The sequence below is a fragment of the Fusarium redolens genome (assembly GCF_020744475.1).
Source record: "Fusarium redolens strain MPI-CAGE-AT-0023 chromosome Unknown BKA55scaffold_13, whole genome shotgun sequence".
Classification (NCBI taxonomy): Eukaryota; Fungi; Ascomycota; class Sordariomycetes; order Hypocreales; family Nectriaceae; genus Fusarium; species Fusarium redolens.
The window spans coordinates 1,355,450-1,376,684 of record NW_025763676.1 but is presented as its reverse complement, the minus strand read 5'-3'; the positions used below and the strand labels follow the sequence as shown (position 1 = coordinate 1,376,684).

The 21,235-nt window shown below is 49.0% G+C and overlaps 7 protein-coding genes across 7 annotated transcripts; 2 read left to right on the top strand and 5 right to left on the bottom strand.

The window, feature by feature from the left end:
* Nucleotides 1–257: 257 nt before the first annotated feature.
* BKA55DRAFT_542437 (uncharacterized protein) lies at nucleotides 258–2,670 on the bottom strand (the record flags this gene model as incomplete). The annotated part of the gene is made up of 2 exons (XM_046190484.1): nucleotides 258–1,499; nucleotides 1,549–2,670. The coding sequence occupies 2 exons, from the start codon at nucleotides 2,668–2,670 to the stop codon at nucleotides 258–260; spliced, it is 2,364 nt and encodes a 787-aa protein (XP_046046660.1).
* A 1,572-nt stretch (nucleotides 2,671–4,242) lies between these two features.
* Nucleotides 4,243–5,811, top strand: BKA55DRAFT_693385 (cytidylyltransferase family-domain-containing protein; the record flags this gene model as incomplete). Its single annotated transcript, XM_046199909.1, has 4 exons — nucleotides 4,243–4,383; nucleotides 4,488–4,866; nucleotides 4,916–5,721; nucleotides 5,770–5,811. 4 exons carry the CDS (start codon nucleotides 4,243–4,245, stop codon nucleotides 5,809–5,811), a joined length of 1,368 nt encoding a protein of 455 aa, XP_046046659.1.
* Nucleotides 5,812–6,199: 388 nt separating this feature from the next.
* On the bottom strand, nucleotides 6,200–8,221 carry BKA55DRAFT_113475 (amidase signature domain-containing protein). Its single transcript, XM_046184738.1, has 5 exons — nucleotides 7,974–8,221; nucleotides 7,531–7,909; nucleotides 7,377–7,478; nucleotides 6,533–7,332; nucleotides 6,200–6,483 (listed from the first exon to the last, which is right to left on the bottom strand). Exons 2-5 carry the CDS (start codon nucleotides 7,802–7,804, stop codon nucleotides 6,313–6,315), a joined length of 1,347 nt encoding a protein of 448 aa, XP_046046658.1. The 5' UTR covers nucleotides 7,805–7,909; nucleotides 7,974–8,221; the 3' UTR covers nucleotides 6,200–6,312.
* Nucleotides 8,222–10,362: 2,141 nt separating this feature from the next.
* On the bottom strand, nucleotides 10,363–12,560 carry BKA55DRAFT_693383 (Metallo-dependent phosphatase-like protein; the record flags this gene model as incomplete). The annotated part of the gene is made up of 4 exons (XM_046199908.1): nucleotides 10,363–10,970; nucleotides 11,024–12,083; nucleotides 12,141–12,196; nucleotides 12,257–12,560. 4 exons carry the CDS (start codon nucleotides 12,558–12,560, stop codon nucleotides 10,363–10,365), a joined length of 2,028 nt encoding a protein of 675 aa, XP_046046657.1.
* A 738-nt stretch (nucleotides 12,561–13,298) lies between these two features.
* BKA55DRAFT_518093 (Alpha/Beta hydrolase protein) lies at nucleotides 13,299–14,117 on the bottom strand (the record flags this gene model as incomplete). Its single annotated transcript, XM_046188244.1, has 1 exon — nucleotides 13,299–14,117. One exon carries the CDS (start codon nucleotides 14,115–14,117, stop codon nucleotides 13,299–13,301), a length of 819 nt encoding a protein of 272 aa, XP_046046656.1.
* Nucleotides 14,118–16,462: 2,345 nt separating this feature from the next.
* BKA55DRAFT_693381 (uncharacterized protein) lies at nucleotides 16,463–17,513 on the top strand (the record flags this gene model as incomplete). Its single annotated transcript, XM_046199907.1, has 2 exons — nucleotides 16,463–17,082; nucleotides 17,135–17,513. The coding sequence occupies 2 exons, from the start codon at nucleotides 16,463–16,465 to the stop codon at nucleotides 17,511–17,513; spliced, it is 999 nt and encodes a 332-aa protein (XP_046046655.1).
* Nucleotides 17,514–17,810: 297 nt separating this feature from the next.
* Nucleotides 17,811–19,905, bottom strand: BKA55DRAFT_113355 (uncharacterized protein). Its single transcript, XM_046184737.1, has one exon. The coding sequence runs from the start codon at nucleotides 19,721–19,723 to the stop codon at nucleotides 18,152–18,154; it is 1,572 nt and encodes a 523-aa protein (XP_046046654.1). The 5' UTR covers nucleotides 19,724–19,905; the 3' UTR covers nucleotides 17,811–18,151.
* Nucleotides 19,906–21,235: the final 1,330 nt, after the last annotated feature.

Genomic DNA, 21,235 nt, shown 5'->3' with positions numbered 1-21,235 from the left:
GAACTTCCTGTGTCACTGTTTGATTGGTACAAAATATTGGTAGTGGCCGTGGTCATTCAACATCAAATTCTGTCTAGCCAACAGTCATATAGCAATTTTCAACACCGTCCGTAATGTGACTGACCGCCTTGTGGTATCTCGTCTAATGTCTACCCTCAACGCCAGGCAACTGCACGTAACTGTCTTAATGCGTAATCACAATGCCAAGATCAAATCCATCATCCATCAAAACGCCGGGTATGTAGTACCCCACCACTTTAGCCCCCAAATGCTTCATTCACTACCTCGCCCTCATCTGGCGTCACCTCTAGTTCGAGCAACTCATGGGCTGCCTCGACCGTCTCCCCATCAATCCCGGCCTCCATCACTAAATCTTCTTCGGCAAAAGCAAGCCTTCCCAAGGCAAGAAGATACCTTTGGCTTCCCCCGTGAGCCATGGAAAGCTTCTCGCTAATGTCTGCGAGATTGGCAGTATCAGGGCCTGTCACCAAAGCATGGATCAAAAAAACGCATTGTGAGATGATCCGATATAGGCTTGCCGAGTATGGCGCCGTACTCAATCCCTGCCGTATATCCTTGGTCTCAGATGTCTGTGGTAAGATGTTGAAAGGAATAGGTTGGTCGTACAGCTCGTCTATAGACATGCTGAGGCAGGCTACAAGGCGAGGGAGGGCTAGACTGTGAGACGCAAGCTCTTTAGCGCCAAAAGGATGGCGTGAAAAAGCGATGAGCGTTCGCAAAGCAGCCAAGCATAACGTAGATTTCTCATGGCGGGTAGTTACTGATGGGTGGTAGTCCGTAAGCTTGTTTGTAACATGATTGATGACATGACTAGCCACATGAGAATCTTCGTCGTCTGTAACTGGGCCAATTGAGTCTGGAAGTGCCGAGGTTGTCAGGAGCTCGAGCATGCCCAAGATATCGGAAAGCTCTTGTTTTGGGCTCAGGAGTTTATAAACCATATCCGGTTTTATACATCTCCAAAAGACCGTCGCCTTGGGCTTAATTTCATCTTCTGTTACATCCATTGCAGTGGAACAAGCTAATGCGCTTGTATACAAGACCGATAAAATGTCAACGATCTTGATATGCTCCTTCATTGCCTGGAAATCATCATTCTTCAACCGTTGCTCACCTTCTCGTATACGGTGCTGCCATTCAGCCAGAGTACAGATTGTGGCTTGAGCGGGTGGTGTCAGATTCGGCAAAACGAAAGGAACGACTTCTGATGCGTGGAGTGAGAAAATGAAAGAGATGATGGAGAGCAAATATTTAATGGGCTCCCAGAGTTGCTCCTCATGACAACGATTCCACATATTGACCATGAGATTTGCAAAATCCACAAGTAGCTGCATCGGTCGATCCGGACTCCCCATCAGAGGTATTTTCTGGAATATGATAGCGGAAAGGGAGGTATTCTTGTCATCGTTGAAGGAAAAGCGAGACAATATGTCAAGTGTCGGCTGAGGGGCTCCATGGTCAAGAACAAGCGGCAGAAACTAGATATGATGAGCATAGTGCCAAACAGCCGGGAGGGGTCAGACAAACCTCAAAGAGTACGGCAGGTGGCGGCGCTACCACAAGTGGCACTTGGTGTACTGGAGCCTCTGGCTTCCCGGTACTACTCGTGAAGCTGTCGGTATGAGTTTCCAACGCCATAATAGGACTGTCAACAGTCGGCCGTTTCCTTTTCCCTTTGCTTGGTGTTCTCTCGCCGACGTGTAAGGCCACTGAGCCTGGATTTCTGCTGCGTCCTTGACCCTTACTTGGACTTACAACAATGTCCATCTCATCAAACCCATCAGCTACCCATGACTTGGTTGCTTTCTTGGGAGTCGTTACTCCCCCCGAAGGTCCAACAGCGGGCTCTTTGCGGCGAACTCGATCGCTGACCTCCCTCATATCACGTTGTAGGAATTGAAGTTCGGTGTTGGCATTTTGTTCAGCGGCAACAGCTGCCTCAGCAATCCGCTCCTGTTTCGCCAATTGTTCGGCATTGGCCTTGCTTAGACGAGCAACCTCTGCAGCGTGCTCTTCATTTGATTTGACAAAATTGGATCGGACAATCGAAGCTTCTCCCAGAGCTGCCTTGAGTTGATCCTCAAGAACTCGAACTCGCTGTTGCAGTGCCGACAAGATATCGCCGGGTTGATTTTGCGATTGTTGAGAAGCTCCTGGTCTGTTTTGTGGCAGGGCAGGCCGAGCGAATTGACTTGGCTGAGCACGAACGAAGTTGGAGCTCTGGGTTTGGAATTGCTGGGAGGTGTACATGGGCTGATGAGGTGGTCCAGCATTGTAAGGTTGTTGAGGTACCTGGCCCATGGGCCGCCGCTTCGAGGGGTCGACAACAGGGTTCCATCGCGGATTTGGAGGTGGAACTGAACGTCGAGAGTCCAAGTAGTAGCTTTGAGATGATGGGTTTTGTTGTAGATTGCTATCTACAACTGGCCTCCCAATAGGAACACCAGCATCATTCGTCACTTCGGTCGTATCGAGGTCATCGTCTTCTATCCAGACAATTTCTGGGGATTCGATCCGCGAACGCTGTGTCAATGTCTTCGATTGGGCTTGGACTTGCGTGAGTTGTATTGCATTATCCTCGAGTTCCTGGAGGGCATTGGCAGGGATGTCGTCGAAACCGTCATCGGAGAACTCGTCGTCGAGATCCATCTTTGATGGCTGTTTTCATATCAGAGGAGAGATCCATTGAACAGAAATACAAAGCTTTATTGTTGGCTCATCTCAAACGGTATTGTCGTTGATCACGGTTTCGTGTAATGGGATAGAAAGACTCTAGGAACGCGTCGCGAGGTCACGTGTAGGGTATGCAGACAGAAAATGTGGCGGTTGTTTCGTGCAGCCACGGTCTGAACAAGTGAGGCGCACCGTTGCGGAGCAGGTTTTGAGCATGTGAAGGGCCAAGTGCGTCATTGACCTCATCAAGCTTCCAGCTTTGACAGTTTGTGGAGAGACTCACCAGTCCCTTGGACCCTGATGAAATACTCGGCATACGTGAAAATATGCTTCTGCGGCATTGGGCCATATGCTTGCAATGAAGTTGCAGATTGAGACACGCGTATATGTAAGAGAGCGACATGAGTTAGTAGCTTGAGTGGAGGTTTACCGGCGGATATTACGGGTTTGTTCTTTGCAACAATTAGCTGTCATGCTTGGCGTTTCTTCTTCTTTGTTAGGGCTTCTTGCTCAAAATTACCGACATTCTTCGTAATCTCCATTTCTTGACCGGGACGAATCTCAACAGATCTATAAAATGGATCCCAAGAGACGGGGGGTTGTCCCACAACTAATAAGCCCCTGCGTCTGGGGCAGCTCTCAATTTCCCAGCTATCAGTAACAATGGGCATCTGCTTGGGAGTATACCAGAGCTTGCTGAGAGTCTGCAAAGCTCAAACATAAGAGGCAGCCCGGATATACAGGTGCAATGGAATTGGAAGGTCACTCGGCGGTTTCTAGAGTCCGTTGCCCGCTCCCTTGGCGCAATCTAAGACTCCGAAGGGAGACGGTGGAAGCCCGCTGGAAAGGCCGGAACACGTCAAGCCACAGCCGCAGTGGCCGGGTGGTCGTTCAGGGACTCGATTGGTTCCTCTGGAGGATTTTGGGGTGAGATTTGATCATGCTGTTAGCCTGCATTGCGTAGGAGGTGCTGTAGCTTGTCTGTAGTTGACTTGGCAGAGCCAGAGGCAGCGTCACTGCGTAATACCTAATCTACCATCCACTTTTAGAAATGCTATGCTAGGCTGAGCTGCAGACCGGGGCTAGAAACGGCTTGACTTTTCAAACCACCATTTCCTGTTCTTCCAACATCGTCACAACTATCGCGACAAGTGAGCTCTTTTGCCCACTCAACCGCGCACCATCTTTCGCTCCTTAGAAGCCCTTCTCACGTGGCAGCATTTTTGTGTTTGGCCTGGCTTAGCTTCTTCCGACCGTGACGATTTATTTCAACACGAAGCGAATTGTCGACTCCTGACCCCGTAACCCACACGAACTTGACCCAGGTCTGCGCAACGACGTCACAGGTCGCTTGGAGCAAATTTTCGACAACAGACAACTGTCATTTTCACCACAGCTTCAATTAGAGCTGCGATCGCGCCAGCGACTCGAGTCTATCGCCCGTCCGTCAACCGCCAACAACCTCATTGCCGGAATTGTTGGCAATAATCAGCAATAAAAACCTCTAGCGCCTTTTTCAGCGCATTCAGATACCAAATATCAACAGAAATGGCTCGTCCAAAGAGAGGGGTTAGGTTCCCCAATCGCAACGGCTCTGATGGACGAAGATCAAGCTTCAGCAGCGAGGATGGTGGCTCTCCCACCAAGCTCAAGTCCCAATCCTCGGGACAGCTGGAAACAGTGGACGAGGTACGCAGAATCAGAACAAGCGGCATGGCCGCATCCCGAAGATCTCGTGTTTGGCTCGAGGCATTGCCCAAATAATCCCAGAATTCAGCTAACCACCTTCGCAGAAGCAACCAGCAGTTAGCGAAAAGCAAGCCGAGTACGAAAAGAAAAAGGCAAACTTCATAACGCGCACTTTCTGGACCTTTGTCATGTTTGCGCTGTTCTTCGCCGCACTCTTCATGGGCCACATCTACATCATCTGCATCATCACCGCTATCCAGATCGTCTCCTTCAAAGAAGTCATCGCCATTGCCAATGTTCCCAGCCGCGCCCGCTCCCTGCGATCTACTAAGAGTCTCAACTGGTACTGGCTGGCGACTACCATGTACTTTCTCTATGGCGAGACGGTCATCTACTACTTTAAGCATATCATTCTGGTTGACAAGGTCCTGTTACCTCTGGCTACTCACCACCGCTTCATCAGCTTCATTCTCTATGTGTTCGGTAAGAAACTCGCTCCCTGGGTTGGACTCTCCAGACTAATCGCGACTAGGCTTTGTTTTCTTTGTCACTTCTCTCCAAGCTGGACACTACAAGTTCCAGTTCACTAACTTTGCTTGGACACACATGGCTCTGTACCTCATTGTGGTCCAGGCTCATTTCATCATGAACAATGTCTTTGAGGGCATGATCTGGTTCTTCCTGCCCGCTGCTCTGGTCATCACCAACGATATCTTTGCTTACATCTGCGGTATTCTTTTCGGGCGCACCCAGCTCATCAAGCTCTCTCCCAAGAAGACCGTAGAGGGTTTCGTCGGTGCTTGGATTATGACCATCATTTTCGCCATGCTCCTCTCCAGCATCATGATGCGATCCAAGTACTTTATCTGCCCTGTCAATGACCTGGGCGCCAACATATTCACTGGTCTAAAGTGCGATCCCAACCCAGTCTTCCTTCCCAAGACCTACGAGCTACCCGAGCTGTTCTTCCTCCCTGATACTGCGAACTTCTCCGTTACCATTGCTCCCATGCAGATCCACGCCCTTAACTTGGCTACCTTTGCCTCTCTGATCGCTCCCTTTGGCGGATTCTTTGCTTCGGGTCTCAAGCGCACATTCAAGATCAAGGACTTTGGCGACTCTATTCCCGGACATGGAGGTATCACTGACCGCATGGACTGCCAGTTCATCATGGGTTTCTTTGCCTACATGTACTTCCACACCTTCATTGCTATCCACAAGGTCAGCCTTGGCAGCGTTCTTGAGACCGCAATCACCAGCCTCAATCCCGATGAGCAGCTCGAGCTCGTCAAGGGAATGGGTCATTATCTCCGAAACCAAGGCATCCTAGCTGACGACGTAAGTGCCTGCTCCTAAATCTTTTTACGTCTTACTCACAAACGACAGGCTATCGCGTGTATCGACAAGCTCCTGCCGGCAAAGCAATGAGTTCTCAACGAATAACTCAGGTCTTTTACAAGGCACGTTTTGATCATATCCAACTGGGCATATCGCCCCCTTTCCACTCACCCCCGCGTTTTCCTTAGCCATAGAGCTTTCACACGAGCTGTGCGTTTCCGAGTATTATGTTGGTTTGTACCGTTCAAGCCAATTATTGAGTTGTCATATTGGGTATCGGGCAGCAAAGGCTTTATGCCCGGGCTTACAGGCGCGGTTGGTATTTTGTAATGAGCAAATAATGTCCGCATTTCAGATGGAGGGTGGCTGTGAGATATAGACTCCTGTTGATGTGGGTCAAGTCGTTAAAGCTCTGATGGGAAAATCTACAAAAGTATTCAACATCCACTCTAGAAGTATTGCAGACGATATGCATCATGTGTATGATTCAATCTACCTGTGAATTTCCGTGCGCCATTCAATGGCCCTCTATGTTCTGTTTCCCGTTTTCAATCTTAATCCTTACAGCCTACTCTTACAATCTTCTTTTTCTTACACAATCTTGCTCTCCCAACCGCCTTCGGCTTCGAAGATTTCACCGACCGCCTTGCCGACCTCCAAGAGGTGACGGTCACGATATCGCGGTGCGACGAGGGAGAGGCCGATGGGCATGTCGTGGTCACCCTTAAAGCCTGGTATGTTCAAGACTGGGGCATGAAGTCCCTACACGATCGTCAGTTATTGTAAGTTTCGTACAGAATTTGTCACTTACACTCCACATCGCGCAGAAAACGTGGCTTCCTGTACTCTCCAGACCAACAGGAGCCTCATCTGGTACACTCGGCGTGATGATAGCTGCATACTGCGAGGCAATAAAGTCGAAGACAGGCCTCATGGCAGCCAACTTGTCGCTAGCCATCAGTTGCGTCTTGTGAGTGAAATTATCGGAGTTCTCGACATGTTCGATCAAGACTTGGCCGATTTGGTCCTTTCCAACTCTATACTCGGGTAGGAATGAGGTACGACCCTCGGTATGAAGCCCAATGCGATACCACTCTGGCACATTATCGAATGCCGAAGGAAGCTCAAGCTCATGTACTTCTGCGCCATGTGATCTGAGAAGATCCGCAGCGCGGGCGAGAGCGTCTTGTGTTCCGGGACCAGCCATAGGCCAGACGCTCGTCTTGCAAATTGCGAAACGTGCTCCTACAATGCCTTGGAAAGAATGATCTTTGTCTTCGTCATCCTGAAGAGCAAAGACGTCGGCCAGGAGGACCAGATCTTGAACACATCGTGCATACCATCCAAGAGTATCATACATCAGAGCGTATATCTTCTGACCTTCGCGAGATACAGAGTTCCAGGTTGGTTTGAACCCATATATCCCATTGAACGACGCGGGACGAATCATGGATCCGCCTGTCTGTGTGCCAAGGGCCATGGGGGCTTGGAAATCGGCAACAGCAGCACCAGAGCCGCTGGATGATCCGCCCGGAGTGCGTAGGGGGTCATGAGGGTTATGAGTCTTGGGGCCAATATGGATAGCAGCGAACTCGGTGGTAGTTGTTTTGCCTAGCCTGTTAGTTGCCAGTGTGGAAGGCGTATGAAGAACATACCGAAGATGAGAGCACCGGCATGACGAAGGATTCGGACGGAAGCAGCATCTGTCTCGGGAAAATGTCCGTCATAGAGTGGCGAGTTGAACTGAGTAGGCATGTCTATAAAATAAGTAAGCTCCGATCATAGTATTGGACATAAGGGCCAGCTTACCTTTTGTGTAAATGACATCCTTCACAGCGATTGGAAGTCCATGAAGAGGTCCTCTATTCTTTTTAGGGATCTCGTCTAGAAGTCTTGCTTGCTGCATGACCCTCTTTTCGTCCAGATACGCCCAGGCTTTGACGTCTTCATCGCGTGCCTGGATCCTTTCAAGTAAAGACTCAGCATACTCTTGGACCGTCATCTCATCAGCCTGGATCTTCCCAAGGGCCTCAGAAGCCGTGAGTTTCCATGGCTCAATATGATGAGTTTTGGAAGGAGACATTGCTTTTTCTTGGTCCCTTTACTGTGGAGTCTTGCTTTTGCATACAGCTAGTGTTAGGGAGTTCAGACAGTCTAGTCTTATTTCCAATACCCCGCGATAGTGAACCTTAACACCCCATGTCAACATCTCGAAAAGGTTTGATTTGGAGAATCCCATCTGTTATATATACCTTTTCTTTTTTCGTTCGCCTCTTATAAGCAGCCTCAGCTTCGGGCACTAATGCAACGTCTCTATTCTGTAGGCCGGTCGGTGAGAGTCCGTAGCCTATAGGACGCAGGTGCGGAAGGCCTCAACTGTCAAACATTCGTCTCCTGAATCCGGGCACTAATGCAGTACGGGCCGAGCTGCCAACGGATGCTTTATCTCGATATGGCAATAGACGTAATTGTGGAATTACTCCGTTGTCTGTACACCGAGAAGCTTTTCTGTGTTACCCGGAGCGGCCCAACAAGATACAGAGTCGTCTCTTCGAAGTCGTGATTGGGTTTTCCGGTGACTATCCGGTGTGAGGCGAAGTTGATATTGTCGAGACGAGATAAAGAGTTGGGAGGGACAGCATAGAAGGGTTGTTGGACAGGACACGTTAGTTAACCGACTCGTTGAGGAGGTCAAGGCGGAGTTATGCCTCTCGTTCGCTCAGGCATACGACCTCGGGGTGCACGAAGGCATCCAACACAAGGCCCAACAGGAATCTATTCCGGACCACGATGCAAAGATGCTCCTCGTTCTAAGGTTTCAGCTAGTGACAGTCAGCCAGAAAATAGCTCGTTAACACCCGGTCTTCCGGTCCGACGTCTAACATGACGATGATAGGAGAAGTCAGAACGGGCTAGTCAAAGTGAAGAAGCAATCAAGGTCGAGAAGTCCTTACTTGAGACAGGGTTCGATGCATGAGGGGGATGTCACGGGATAGTGCTCGAAACTTCGGCACATGAGAGGGATCTACAGAGGATGTGAATCCTAGGCTTAGCTAGTAAGTCGAACTCTGATTGTATGGTTGACCTCAGCTGAAGTAGGGATTCGAGGTTTGGTAAGTTTACTAGTGACAAAGACTCGACGCCACGTACCAGCATCCCGGTATCGTGTAAGAGATAGGTGAGAACAACCTCGTTCATGATTACTATTCCCTTGTTTACTTTGCAGGCTGCCCATGATACAGTCAGCGATTGGATATGGCGTTGAGCTATAGTGACATCGCCATTTGCCTCAACCGCTTCATTACGACCCTCATTTTCTTTGTCCTCATAACGATGACCTCTCGTCAACCAACAGCCACAAACAATGGTGATCCTCGACACGCAATCCCAAGCCCTGTTTAGTCCTCCTTGCTTCATCTCAAACCTTGTTGCTTTGGCTTTCTTTTCTTTTTCCTCGCAAAACATCTCCGCCACTATACTGAACAAGGCCATACCCTGTACCCCGCGAACCTGTTAGAAGCAATTTCATTTCTTTTTCTGTTCTCCTCCATGGTTGGCAACGTCACTTTTAGATGCCCAATCACGTCGATCGGCTTCTGGAAAACCGGTGAGCCGGGGTAGTGGCGTCCAACTTCCCGTAAGCCACGTCGACGATCCATGGCGGCAAACTTTGGCTTGGCCTTGACTCTGCAGATGAGGCTAGAGTCGGTGAGTTCAAGAACTCATGTAACTGATAGTGAGGTTTGAATTTGCCAATATTGGTTGCGAATGTGATTTACAGATATACTGCCGGATCTCTTGTATCTGTAGGCCTCGGCCTCGGAATACTACGTCGATGTAAACGGTTGACACAACATCTCGGTAGAATGAAAGTTTAGGCGATCATGAGCTAAGGAAGCTTCTCTCGACTCTAGTTTGATTGACAAGAGACATGGATATGGATGTGGTATCAGGGGTCTTATACGAGCTGCCATGCTGCGTAGTGACGAATTGATGTTGTCCTTCTTATGGTAGCTTTCCGAAAGGATTGAACAAGAAAAGTCCGCGTCTTGGCTCCAGGTCTCAGTCCTCCAATACCAGTCCGCTGAATCTCTCATGCCTGTATCGATTCGTAGTGTGCCTTGAATGAACCAACATATCATATGCCATCAGGTTAATTCCTCAGGTGATATGATGTCTTTGATTTATGCATTGCAGTTATTCGCAAAAAGCCCTGCAGCAGATTTAGCGATTGTAACGGTGAAGAGTTTCGTGTCCTGCATATTCCACGATAGCCACGCCAGACATTGGCTGCAGAGAGGCGCTACGGCTTGTCATTTACGACAACGAGATCTGATCGAATCAAGATACTCAAAGTGCCTTAGTTCAGGCCCCATTAAGTTGCTGAGGCTCAACGACAATGCCGATCCAATGTGACATCAAGAGTCATAGGTTATGACGATTGCCCAGCAGATTCCGCCTCAGATGAGGCTTGGTGTGAGGCTGTAGGTCGATATTAATAGCTCCAGCACTTTATCCTACAAATGAATACTCGAAATACGAGGGATGCTGAAAATTGAGGCCTAATTTTATTTATTTTATGATCCGTTCTATTCGTAATCCTTGTCTTCTTCGAGGTGATCCATCCGTCATTCGTCTCATCTAATTTTTTGGTGTAGACGCTCCGGTCATGACAATTCGTCCGTCGACCACTGGAGCAATGCAAGTTGTCCAATCAACCGTGTACTCGCCCTCTTTGAGAGGATCACAGATACTAGTCTTAACCTTTGCCTTGAGCGCCCACTTCGTGAAGAACTTGCGCATTAAGAGGATCTCAAAATCGAGTTTCGCGCCGTCAGGATCTTCAAACTCTTCCTCCTCACGATCCTTTTCATGAAGTTCCTCGTCGCTAGTTTCGTTGTCGTCGTGGGGCTTCATGTTGATGCTGAAGCGGCGCTTGAGGAACCTGCCCCAGGGGTCTTTTGCGTCCTTCGTCACACTCTCGGTGCGTTTGTCCTTGGGTAGATTCTCTGCTACGGACTTGAGGCTGGGAAAGTCGACGTTGAAAGTAGTTCTGACGGGTGAGACGGGGGTCTCGCATTTTTGCGCAACCTTGACCCAGTGTTGCGCGAGGTTTTTCCATCGTCCTACTGTCAAAAGGCCCATGAAGTACTGACGCAGCATGGCTGAGATAAGAATGCCATTTTCTTCCTCGATAATCTCCTCCGCTTGTCCGCCCTCAGACTTGACCAGCAAGCTGGTGAAACCATCTGCCATCGCTGTTAGCGTTCCGTTCTCTGTCTGTACGTTGTTATTAACTTACCCTTTCCTCGTCCCATGTACCCTCGGGTACAAAGCACATAGAGCTTCTCCGGCTCATACGGCTTTCCACCAATTTCCGCCCACAACACTCTCTCCCCTCTAGGTCGCGAGGGATCAAACTCGAATCTAATATTGGAAACCTGGGGAAATCGACCTTCCAGAGCAGGATACATGGCTACACTGTTCTCGAGTGCGTCGAAAATAGCTTGACCTGTCACTCTGAGCAGCACGACAGGATCCTCGAATGGAAAGCATGTCGTGATATCTTTGATGCGAATCGCACCTGGGGGGTAGATTTGGTCGCCACGGATAGTACCAGATGCCATGATAGTGCAATCAGCGCCATGGTGCTGCCGCATGACATCGCATACAAAGTTTCCAATATTGGACTCCTTAAGGCGAACTGTGCTGAAACGAGCATCCAGAGGTGTAGCAGTGTACCCAATAGGCCTTGCCAACGATTGGTTGAGCTTTGAGGTGAGTTCATCTACCGTTTTTAGCGTTGAAGGGTCCTCCTTGATAGACGAAACAATATCTCTTCGCCAGATGTCAAAATCCCACTTGGAAGGGTCGTCTTCCTTGCGACGAGCCTCAATGTAACTCAGGTTCTTGAAGTCGGTACCAGATCGAAGCACGTGAGTCCCGTTGATGAGGCTGTGGGCGTAGAAATGGTCGTGTCCGCCGAGTATGATATCGATGAGTCCTTCTGTCTGTTCTGCCAACTTGTTGTCATTGGGTTCTCGCATATGGCTTAGACAGACAATTATCTCTGCACCATCCTCCCGCAACTTTGGGACGAGCTCCTTGGCAACAGCAGTGGCGGATCTGTACTCCAGATTGGGCGGTAAACTGTTGATGGTCTCAAGCCACTCTCTCTCACCCAAACCGATGAGACCAACCTTGATGCCATTCGAAGTGGTGATCATATGTGTCTTCTTCGCATGGCCAATGGGTGTGTCACCGCCAATGTCATGGTCGATGACGTTTGCGAGCAGCCAGGGGAACTTATTCTGGCTTGAGAGATGCTCAAACTGCTTGACACCAAAATCGAAGTCGTGGTTCTGTAATTTGAGGCTGGTTAGTTACCAAGTCGGTCAAGGGTGGTATGACCTACCCACCCCTACACAAGAGCAGTCCGTTCCAATCAGATCAAGAACGGGAACCATGTGTTGACCTGAGTCAAATCGTCAATATCTACATATAAAAGCCATCATTCCCGGATTATAAAACTCACCCTTGGTCACAGTACTCTCCAAGCTCGGGTTAAAGACATCTCCAGAAAAAAGCGTCAGGGCTTTTGGCTGATCCTTGAACTGCTCGCCTTCCTGGTACTCGCGGCACACGCTGATGAATCTTGGCAGACCACCCACAGGTTCAGCACTCGAAGGGTCCAAGTGATAGACGTCGTTGTAGTGAATCAGCCTCAAATCCGGAGGTGAATCAGCTTGGCCCTGCTGCTCGACACGACCTGAGGCGTAGGTGACTTGAGGTTCCGCAGTGGGCTCTCCGGCCTCTGCGGGGGCAGTGTCTTTGACCATTGGTAACAATATCAATGATGATGTTGAAGTAATTGAGTATTTATTTAGGATATTTCCTCTTTGAAGAATAAAACCAGAATCCTTCAAAGAGCGGAATGATGACAGATTCAAAGGTAACGAGGCGCAGCTGAAGCTCTACTTACTTCTCTCCTCTCTTCCTCCTCAAAGTCCAGCGCTAACGGCAGCTTGCAGGACGGCCCCCGGGGAATGGATCCAGTAGGCCAGTCAGCACGTGACACTATGAATAGCAATGGTCATAAATTACTTTGTGTCTGTTGATGATTTGCTGCAGGAGAAGCTTTGATGTTTGGGACCTGCGAATAACCAACGAAGCATGTAACGCTGACGAGGTTTTTTCAGCAGCGAGGAGATTCTTATTTTGACGTTGTGGGACATCCTGTAGACATGGCGTGCGTGAAAAGCAATTATTAATGGCTCTAAAATGCGGAGGAAGAAAAGGATAGCTGCCAGATGTGTCGGTGAAAAAAAGGTCTGACAACCAATACCTAACATTGGTTGTGATGCTCGAAATGTTTCGTCTCATGTGGATAGCTTCCTTTGTCCTATCCTCAAATCAAGCTATTGACTATCGTCATGTTTCCAATTACTAAGACTGAACTCTGGGGGTTTCATTGACAATGCCCTCCTTCTCATAGGCGACTAATATTTAGTGGGTGCTCAGGCCCAAAAACCAATTATTTACAATAGATGCAATGATAGGGTAGCAAATGTCCTATTTCACTTCAAGATCTCCAAGCTTGCAGGCAACGCGCTCTTCTCAATCCATGCTCTAATCACATCTGCAAATAACTTTGGCTTCTGCAAATTCCATGTATGTACTGCTCCTCTGATAAACGCACCCAACGATCCCTCAACGGGCATTTCCCTGCCCATTCTCCTCACCGCCTCAACATCGTCAATGCCCTCTGCCGCAATCGCCAGCGTCTGCACCGGTAGCGTCCTTATATCTTCCCACTTGAGCTCCAACAGTCCCATGTCCACAGCACGAATGACTTCCCATCTCCTATTGTGCCGCATCTCTTCTAGTAGTTCTTCATGGCGACGCATGCCCCGACCTTTGACCGCCACAAGCATATACAGCCATGTCGGTACGAGTTCGAGAAGCACTGACATAGCGTAGTAGGTGATGCTTGGATAACGGGCGACCCATGCCCAGTGGCCCTTCATGGGGTGCCCCGCCGTGACAATGGCAGAGAGGACCAGCTCCGGATGTTGCCGGCTGATACGGAGAGTGATGAAAGCACCCATAGAGAGACCGACAACGTGGGCCCGGCCGCCATGTGAGTGTCGCCGGATGAGCACGGCCACCCGCTCTGCGGAGCTGGAGATATTCGCAGGGAGAATATCACGGGATTGAGAATGACCGCTGATATCAGGGGCGATGATGTGATAATCGGATAGGTAAGGAATCACGTAGGACCACTCAAGATGTGAGTTGAGAAGGCCATGAAGGAGTATCACTGTGATAGGTTTATCTTGATTGAGACTGACAAAGAAAAGCTCTTGTTCTGCCTCGATCGCTTCTAGTGATGCCATCTTTGTGTGATCTTAGAGAATCATTATTTAAGACGTATGTTTGGTTAAAGCCAGGTCAATATAAATCGAAAAACATCATGCCACCTCTTCTAGACTTGGGCTGTTCAGCTGATTTCAGCTGGCTACGCCGCAGCCATCCTGATCTGTTATCATATCACCACTAGATAAAAGCTATAAGATAGACGAGACGCAATATTACCGACACCGGCAGTCATGAAAAACAAACGTGAAAACTTTTAACTTTCCGATTTGGAACATCAGCTCTAGAACTTTGTTTCGCACTTAGTCAACAGTACCACTCTTCCTCAGGTGTTTTGACAGTGTAGTATTGATGATCATCATTGTTGTTCCCAAACATCCGCCAAGATGTTTGCATCTCAGGGTGACTTCTGTTATAGGGCTGGTAAACTTATCGCAAAGAGCCTGCAACACGTTTCATCCCAGGTCTTATGCCCTAAGGTTGAGAACAATATCTGAGTGTGGTATCAGTCGCGTTTCCAAGGCGATCATACATGAGCCGTCGAGATACCGATCGGATGGTCGTCGTTCCTGTTGCAAGAGAGTTTCACCGTGGCGACGCCGTTTCTGCCACTACACTTTTCGCCTCATCTGGCGCCACTATCAACATCCACAAATTCTGCAGCTGAGGATCGTAGAGGAAAAGTCTGACTCAATTGACCTCCTTATCCCTTGGCGCTAGTGGCTATGTGGCAGGCGAGTAGAAAAGTCACCAGATGCCATGTTTCACAAACCGTTAATGGGATTTTCGCGAAGCGCCATCGTGAAGAAATCCACTGGTTCATGGAGAATTCCAAGTCCATGAAAAACGTCTAACAAGAGTTGAAGATGAAGCCATCACCGACTCACAATGGACTGACGTTGACAGGGAGCGCACCCAATAGCCACCAGATCTGGTGCCGCAAGCTAGTGGGCGAGACGCCATGCGGAACAGGGGTCATGGCCCGAAGAGCCCCTGGCTAAGGGCAGCCGTTGCCCCTAGCGGTCCCTGACACGGGGGCCATGCTCATGCAGGTTAGAGTGACCGTTGGCAGGCCTGGGCTGCGATCTTGGGTGACCAGGGCTGAATATTGAAGTGAATTTGACTGCATCAATAGATATTGTAAGTTTATGAAGATGTATTTGAAGATGATATGGCCTGATGGATAGAATGATACCTGTAAATTTCTCGCGTACTGTTTCTCTCTCAGCGTTTCACTAGCCAAGCCAAACAACAACTAAACCTCTCGGTTCCAAAATCGCCCTCTCCCTAGTCCAACCTGAAACGACCTCACCCACCACACTCACCAGAGTCACTCCAAGGTCTGCACTGCTTGGCCTGCTTGGCTTGGTTTCTCGTGATTGAGTTTGCAGCCATGTCCACGCTAGTCTCCACGGCCCCGATCTTGACACCGCCACAACGAGGGAGCCAAGCGAAGAGAACCAACATCTTGGCCCTGCCTGTGACAAGTCCAGAACACAGACGAGACAAGCCTGTCACTCGTCAACATCGATATGTGTTTTGTTATTACCATTGTGAAGCACAACAGCCGTCACGATGCCAGTTGATGTCACCTATATCGCCAATATCAACTCGATAGCCGCTCACAGCCTCGTAGTTCCATAGTTTCAACTGCTCTTCAACCAACCAAATAACATACTTCCAAGCATTCCCCTTGCAACCGCCAGTCCCACGATAGCACGTTCCCCAAAACCCTTCTGCCAGCTAAAAGGACCAACTGTGCCGCTCTACCGGGCCCCATTACTACTTTCGATTCTTCGCCCCTCCCTTTCAATCTCGTTCTTTTGGCTGTTAAAAGTCAAGTCAGTCCAGGTCTGTCTTGGTCTGGTACGATTCGAGCGGCGCGTGGGCTGGTCCCCAATTTTTTCTCTTCTTCCCCCCTTGTTCTCTCGTACTTCTTTTTATTCCTTTTACTATTAGACGATCTGCCACTTGGCTGATCTTCGATACTTTAACTTATTTTGCTTCCTTGTTCTTCTTTCCTTACTCCATATCTCTTATAATAAGTACCGATCGTTGCCGGTGGTGGAGCTACCTTTTTGTCACGACGACTTCATTATTGGGATTTTGAGATTCTATACCCACTCAATTCAGCTCGACGCATCTAATCACTCCAAAAGGCAGTGGTTCAATTACATCAATTCTCACCGCAGGACGGGAAAAAAAAAGAAAGAAAGAAAGTTATTCTGTTGGACGAAAAAAGAAAACGGATTGGATATCGCTACGGATCACGGTGTCACGGGTATAAAAAACGACATACGGAAATCACCCAGACGAAAGATACGCAGCGCACTCAGAAAGAGCTTGGAAGAGAATACACGAGAAAATGGCTTCGGCCTTGTCAATTCGCCTCGCGGCAACAGCCCTTTTCGCCCTTTCAGTAACAGCACAGTCATCACCCGCCATTTCCATTGAGTCCTTCATTCGAGCAGCTGATGATGTTCTCCACCGGCCTTACGTTTCCCTACTATCAACACCGCTCGCTGAGCGCGATGGGAACGCCACAGTCGAGCAGCTTCCCGCGGGAGATGTCCCTTTGACAAAGGATGGCTCGTTGAACATGACGGCCTGGAACATGGACACCAACGCTGCATGCCGTTCAGTTCTTGGTGGACTGCACAAGAGCACAAATCCCTCTGGAACATGCGTGTGCTACAACCTTCCCTCACTCGATGTGAAGACAGGTGTTTTCGAGGCTGATATTCGTCTATATCAAGTATCTCAAGCAAGAGGTAGTTTTGCCGCTGTTGCACCAGAGGATATCAATGTTGGAATCTCATATAAGGGCGCAAGTGTTATGCCAATTCAGCCTACCGATGTCAACGGCACAGGCCTTACGGGTGGAAAGCCTGGTATGGGAAAGAGACAAGAGGGAATGCAACTCCTACAATCATACATGTTGGTTGGAAAAATTGATGCGGACAAGATGACGGATAACATGACCATGTAAGATTTCACTCTCACCCCTCACTTCACTCACATATATTGACTTTCTCAGGGACGAGCTCGAAGGTCATATCATGCCAACCCTCACCCTCACTGCCCGCAACAGCACAGGCAGTACCATCCGCACCAACGTCTCCATCAACGAAGCCGCTTTTCTCACTGGTGTCTTCTCCCAAGATGTAGTCATGTCCGACTTCGCTATGGCCTCGGCTGCTGTGGACGATCAGGTCGCCGCTCTCAACAACGGCACTGTCGCCTTTGTCCTTCCAGGCGTACAGCTCATGGTCCTCCCTATTGGTCTTATCATGATGAGCGTCTGGCTGCTCATCTTCGTTTCAGCTGTTGGCTTCGGCACATATGAGCGCTACAACTATGCTCTCATGTATCAACGCAGACAAGCTGTCTCAATGCCTAAAAAGGCGACAATATGAAGCAGGATATGAAGTTGGGATATAATCAAGCAAGCTTTTCATTACTCTTACGGCCATGCATAGCGTTGTCGACTCTTTTTTTCTTTACTACTTTAACTCTCATAAGCGTGTCGTTTCCACTCTGCCGATATTTCAGGCACCATATGTTTTTTTAGTTGATATCCGACCTCACAAGGTCCCTAGATTCATTTTCTACACTACAACAATAGATAGTCTCATAGCATCAATCTACTAGCCGTTAAATGGCTGAACAATCACATACTAAGAAGTATAAAGTTCATCCCCAGATTCGGCATCTGGGGTGAGATGTCATATTGTGGGACGATTCCCCTCTACATGAAACACCATCGTAAGGTACTGAACCCGGAAATCTCTCTTGCCGGGACCCTTGTTACATGACGTTGTATCAGCCCGTCGGTGTCAAAACGGTAATGAAATTCTTGGTATCGTAATATAACATCTAACATGGCCATGCTAAGGAAACCATGGGCTAGTCGCACAACTGTAACAACTCCAACGCTGTAAGGACCGTCTAATGCAAATGTGAGAATAATGTCGAGCCATAGCAAAGTAGTTCCCCCAACTTCTCCAAGCCATGCACATAATCGAAACGCCGCGTAACAAGACAAAACTTCAAACTATGATATTGACAATCTCCTCTCTGCACTTCTCCATCGCCCTTTAGCCCAGAGGAAGCATTCTGTGAAGACCATATACCACCCTGTCACCATCCAGAAAGACAGAATAACACCCAGTCCACCCATGAGTCGCGCGTCGACAATACCCCGTGTCATTGTCTCGCGAATGGCATCGTTCATCATGAGCCACCCGTAGATTGGGATAAGCGGCTCCTGGGACTTGAGACGTGATGAGAGTCGGTTTGTTGGGCCTTCTCGCTCACGCTTCCATTCCGAGATGGTGTCCGACATGCGCCAGGCTACCTTATTGTTAATCTTCTCCCATGTCATCTCGCATGCGTAAAATCTTGCGGCCTGGCCCATCTGAGCACGAAGATTGTGGTCTAGACCAAGTTTCATAGCCTTGGCTACGAAACCATCGAGGTCGTCTGGAGAAATGAGGAAACCATTTCCTCCTTTCTGGACGATGTCAGACGGACCCCCTTCATCACGAGCGATGACGGGAACACCACTAGCCATGGACTCCAAAACCACAAGGCCGAAGGTTTCTGTAACCGAACAATGCAGAAAAACATCACCACTGGCATAAGCAGCAGCGAGATCTTCCCCAACTTTAAATCCGGCAAATACAACCTTGCCTTTCTCTCTCAAAGGGTCGAATAGCTCTTGGACTTCCTTCTCAACATCAGGGTTGCGGTTACCACCCACGATGTAAAGCTTGAAGTCGAGTCCTCGGGCATCGAGCTCCTTTGCAGCCTTGGCCAGGAAATCGAAGCCTTTCTCGCCAGCGATTCGGGAGACTGTCACGAAAATGATCTCTCCATTAGGGGCCAACTGTTTTCGCAGTTCCTTGTTTCTCATCCGAGGGTTGAACAACTCTGTGTTGACACCCCGTGTCAGAACCTCCAGCTTGTCTGCTGGCACCTTCTGGCTCACCAAATATCGTTTCACGAAACTCGAAGGGTAGAATATAGTCTTGATCGAGGAGTGACTGAAGAGATAGCTCTGGACAGCTGCAAAGGCGAAGACAGCAACGTGGCTCAGAGGCGCCGGAAATAAGATAGAACAGTAACCAGCGAGATCGGTCTGGAAATTGCAGATGACGGGTATTTGCTTCTCTTTAGGCTGCTGTCGTAGTTGAAGCATCACTTGAAAACCCAGACTTGCAGGCGACGCGAGGTAGATCAGATCGGGAGGAGCATCATCGCCAAATGTTCTTGAGTACAATGTCGAATTGCGTACCGGGTATACAATAGAGAGCTCGGGATTGAATGGGAGAGGATATCCAGTGACTCTGACTTCGGGCTGCTTATCCGCAGGGGACATGGTTGGTGATGGCGGCGGCGTAAAGGTATTGTGCTCGGTATGGTTGTGTGGCGCAACGACTGCAACTTGGGCTCCATGTGCCCTTAGATGGTTAACAAGCATCAAAGTCGTGCGACTGACACCGTTGACGGGGCCAAATGACTCGGTGCAGAGAAGGATTCGCTTCCCTTTCAGGGTCTCAGGAAACTTGGAGAGGTCATGGCTAGGATAGCGCGATTGGGGAGCGGGCAGAGCTTCGGCAGTCATGTTGATCTGCAGCAAAGTGCTTCAAACGGAAGTTATCGTGAAGACATGCTGCGACGCAGAAAAGAGGCGGAACGCGACTCTTTTCTCTTTTCAAATACCGTAGTCGCAAACCAGCATTAGAAGAAATGCCTCGCACGTGGACAGAAACAGGGCCACGAGAGCGAGACAATACATCTTTGGGAGCACATGAGGCGCAAATTTTGGTATGAGCGAGGCTGAATACAAGCCAGAGTAAACACCACGAGGAGGGGCTGTTGGACGCAGTTCGTCGATCTAAAAGGACCAGTCTGGCGGGGGAGGGGCAAATGGAGGAGTCGATCTTGATCGGACGTCATGGTATGAACGAGAATAGAGCATTATATTGATGAATACGTTGGTTGTCTTTGTTGTTAGGAATTCTTGCGAAAGTTTCTGGTTGGCGTGCGAGAGGATCGAGGACAGACTTGTCTTGATCATCACAGGAACCTCAAAACACATCAAAAGACCCTTCTCCAGACTTGCATGTCCTGTCATGCAATCACTTGATTCCAGAATCGAGGGAACAACTGCCGGTCTTGTGCCGGAATCTCCAGTAAGAATGGCTCAGCCTGGGCGATATGCGATGTCCTTTCAGGTTGGTCCCTGACATAAACCATTCGCTGAGATCTGTGTCGTTGAAGATCCCCTGCTCGAGGCACGTGTGGTGGACGAATCAGATGCCGCGCCGATATCACATTGTTCCAAGACGTTCAATCCGCCAATGATTGAGAGATCGCGAATAACCATGGCGATTCAAGCCCCCGTGGCCGAGCTGGTCTGGGGCATTGGCGGCGGATCTTGCCATACCAGACAATAATGAGTTTTACATCGCGACTCGTGACAGATTCATCTCAGCCTGAAAACAGGTAAACTTGTTAGTAGTCAAAGTTGATCATTTTCAAGAAAGACATCGGGAATAGACGGAGCGCCTCCAGTAATCTCGACTCGCCAACCATGGGTTGAGCGGGAGCTATCGGCATAGGTAAATTGGTGGCGCCATTGCGAGTTGAATGGGCCTTTTAGGCAAAAGTAGAGACGTACTCCACAAAGCTCCAAGAGAGATGACCAATAATTTTCAATCAAACTTATCAGAGGTGGCGGTTGATTTGCTGAGAGAAAGAGATTAGATGAAGATTACAGTAGGTCCAGATTGAGGAAGGGAAACATGGTAGGAGCAAAGGAACCAGCACGTGCAACATCACGTGGGCGCTATTATCCTTCATTTAATCTCAACAACCACCTGATTGTGTACTGAAGTTAGGAATTGTCTGAGGAACCAGGAACCCTCTGTCCGGTTGCAAGTGCCCAGCTGTGTCGCAAATACGGCCTCATCCAATATGTTTGCGTGGATATATCTGGAACGACGCATAATTGAGGCTCTCAATTTGGAGATAACTTGACAAGGGTATGTTAGAAAATCGCGCCTCTGCCTTGATATACCTTGAATTATCCTCTATATTCTCCTGGCGATCTAAGCGAAGTGGAAATCATCAA

What these genes read in the sequence shown, in the direction of transcription:
- BKA55DRAFT_113475 (XM_046184738.1), bottom strand. Translation starts at nt 7,804, where the DNA reads ATGTCTCCTTCCAAAACTCATCATATTGAGCCATGGAAACTCACGGCT. An exon ending in GGATGTCATTTACACAAAAG is followed by an intron (nt 7,479 to 7,530) that starts GTAAGCTGGCCC and finishes CTTATTTTATAG; the next exon opens with ACATGCCTACTCAGTTCAAC. An exon ending in TGCCGGTGCTCTCATCTTCG is followed by an intron (nt 7,333 to 7,376) that starts GTATGTTCTTCA and finishes CTAACAGGCTAG; the next exon opens with GCAAAACAACTACCACCGAG.
- BKA55DRAFT_113355 (XM_046184737.1), bottom strand. Translation starts at nt 19,723, where the DNA reads ATGACTGCCGAAGCTCTGCCCGCTCCCCAATCGCGCTATCCTAGCCAT.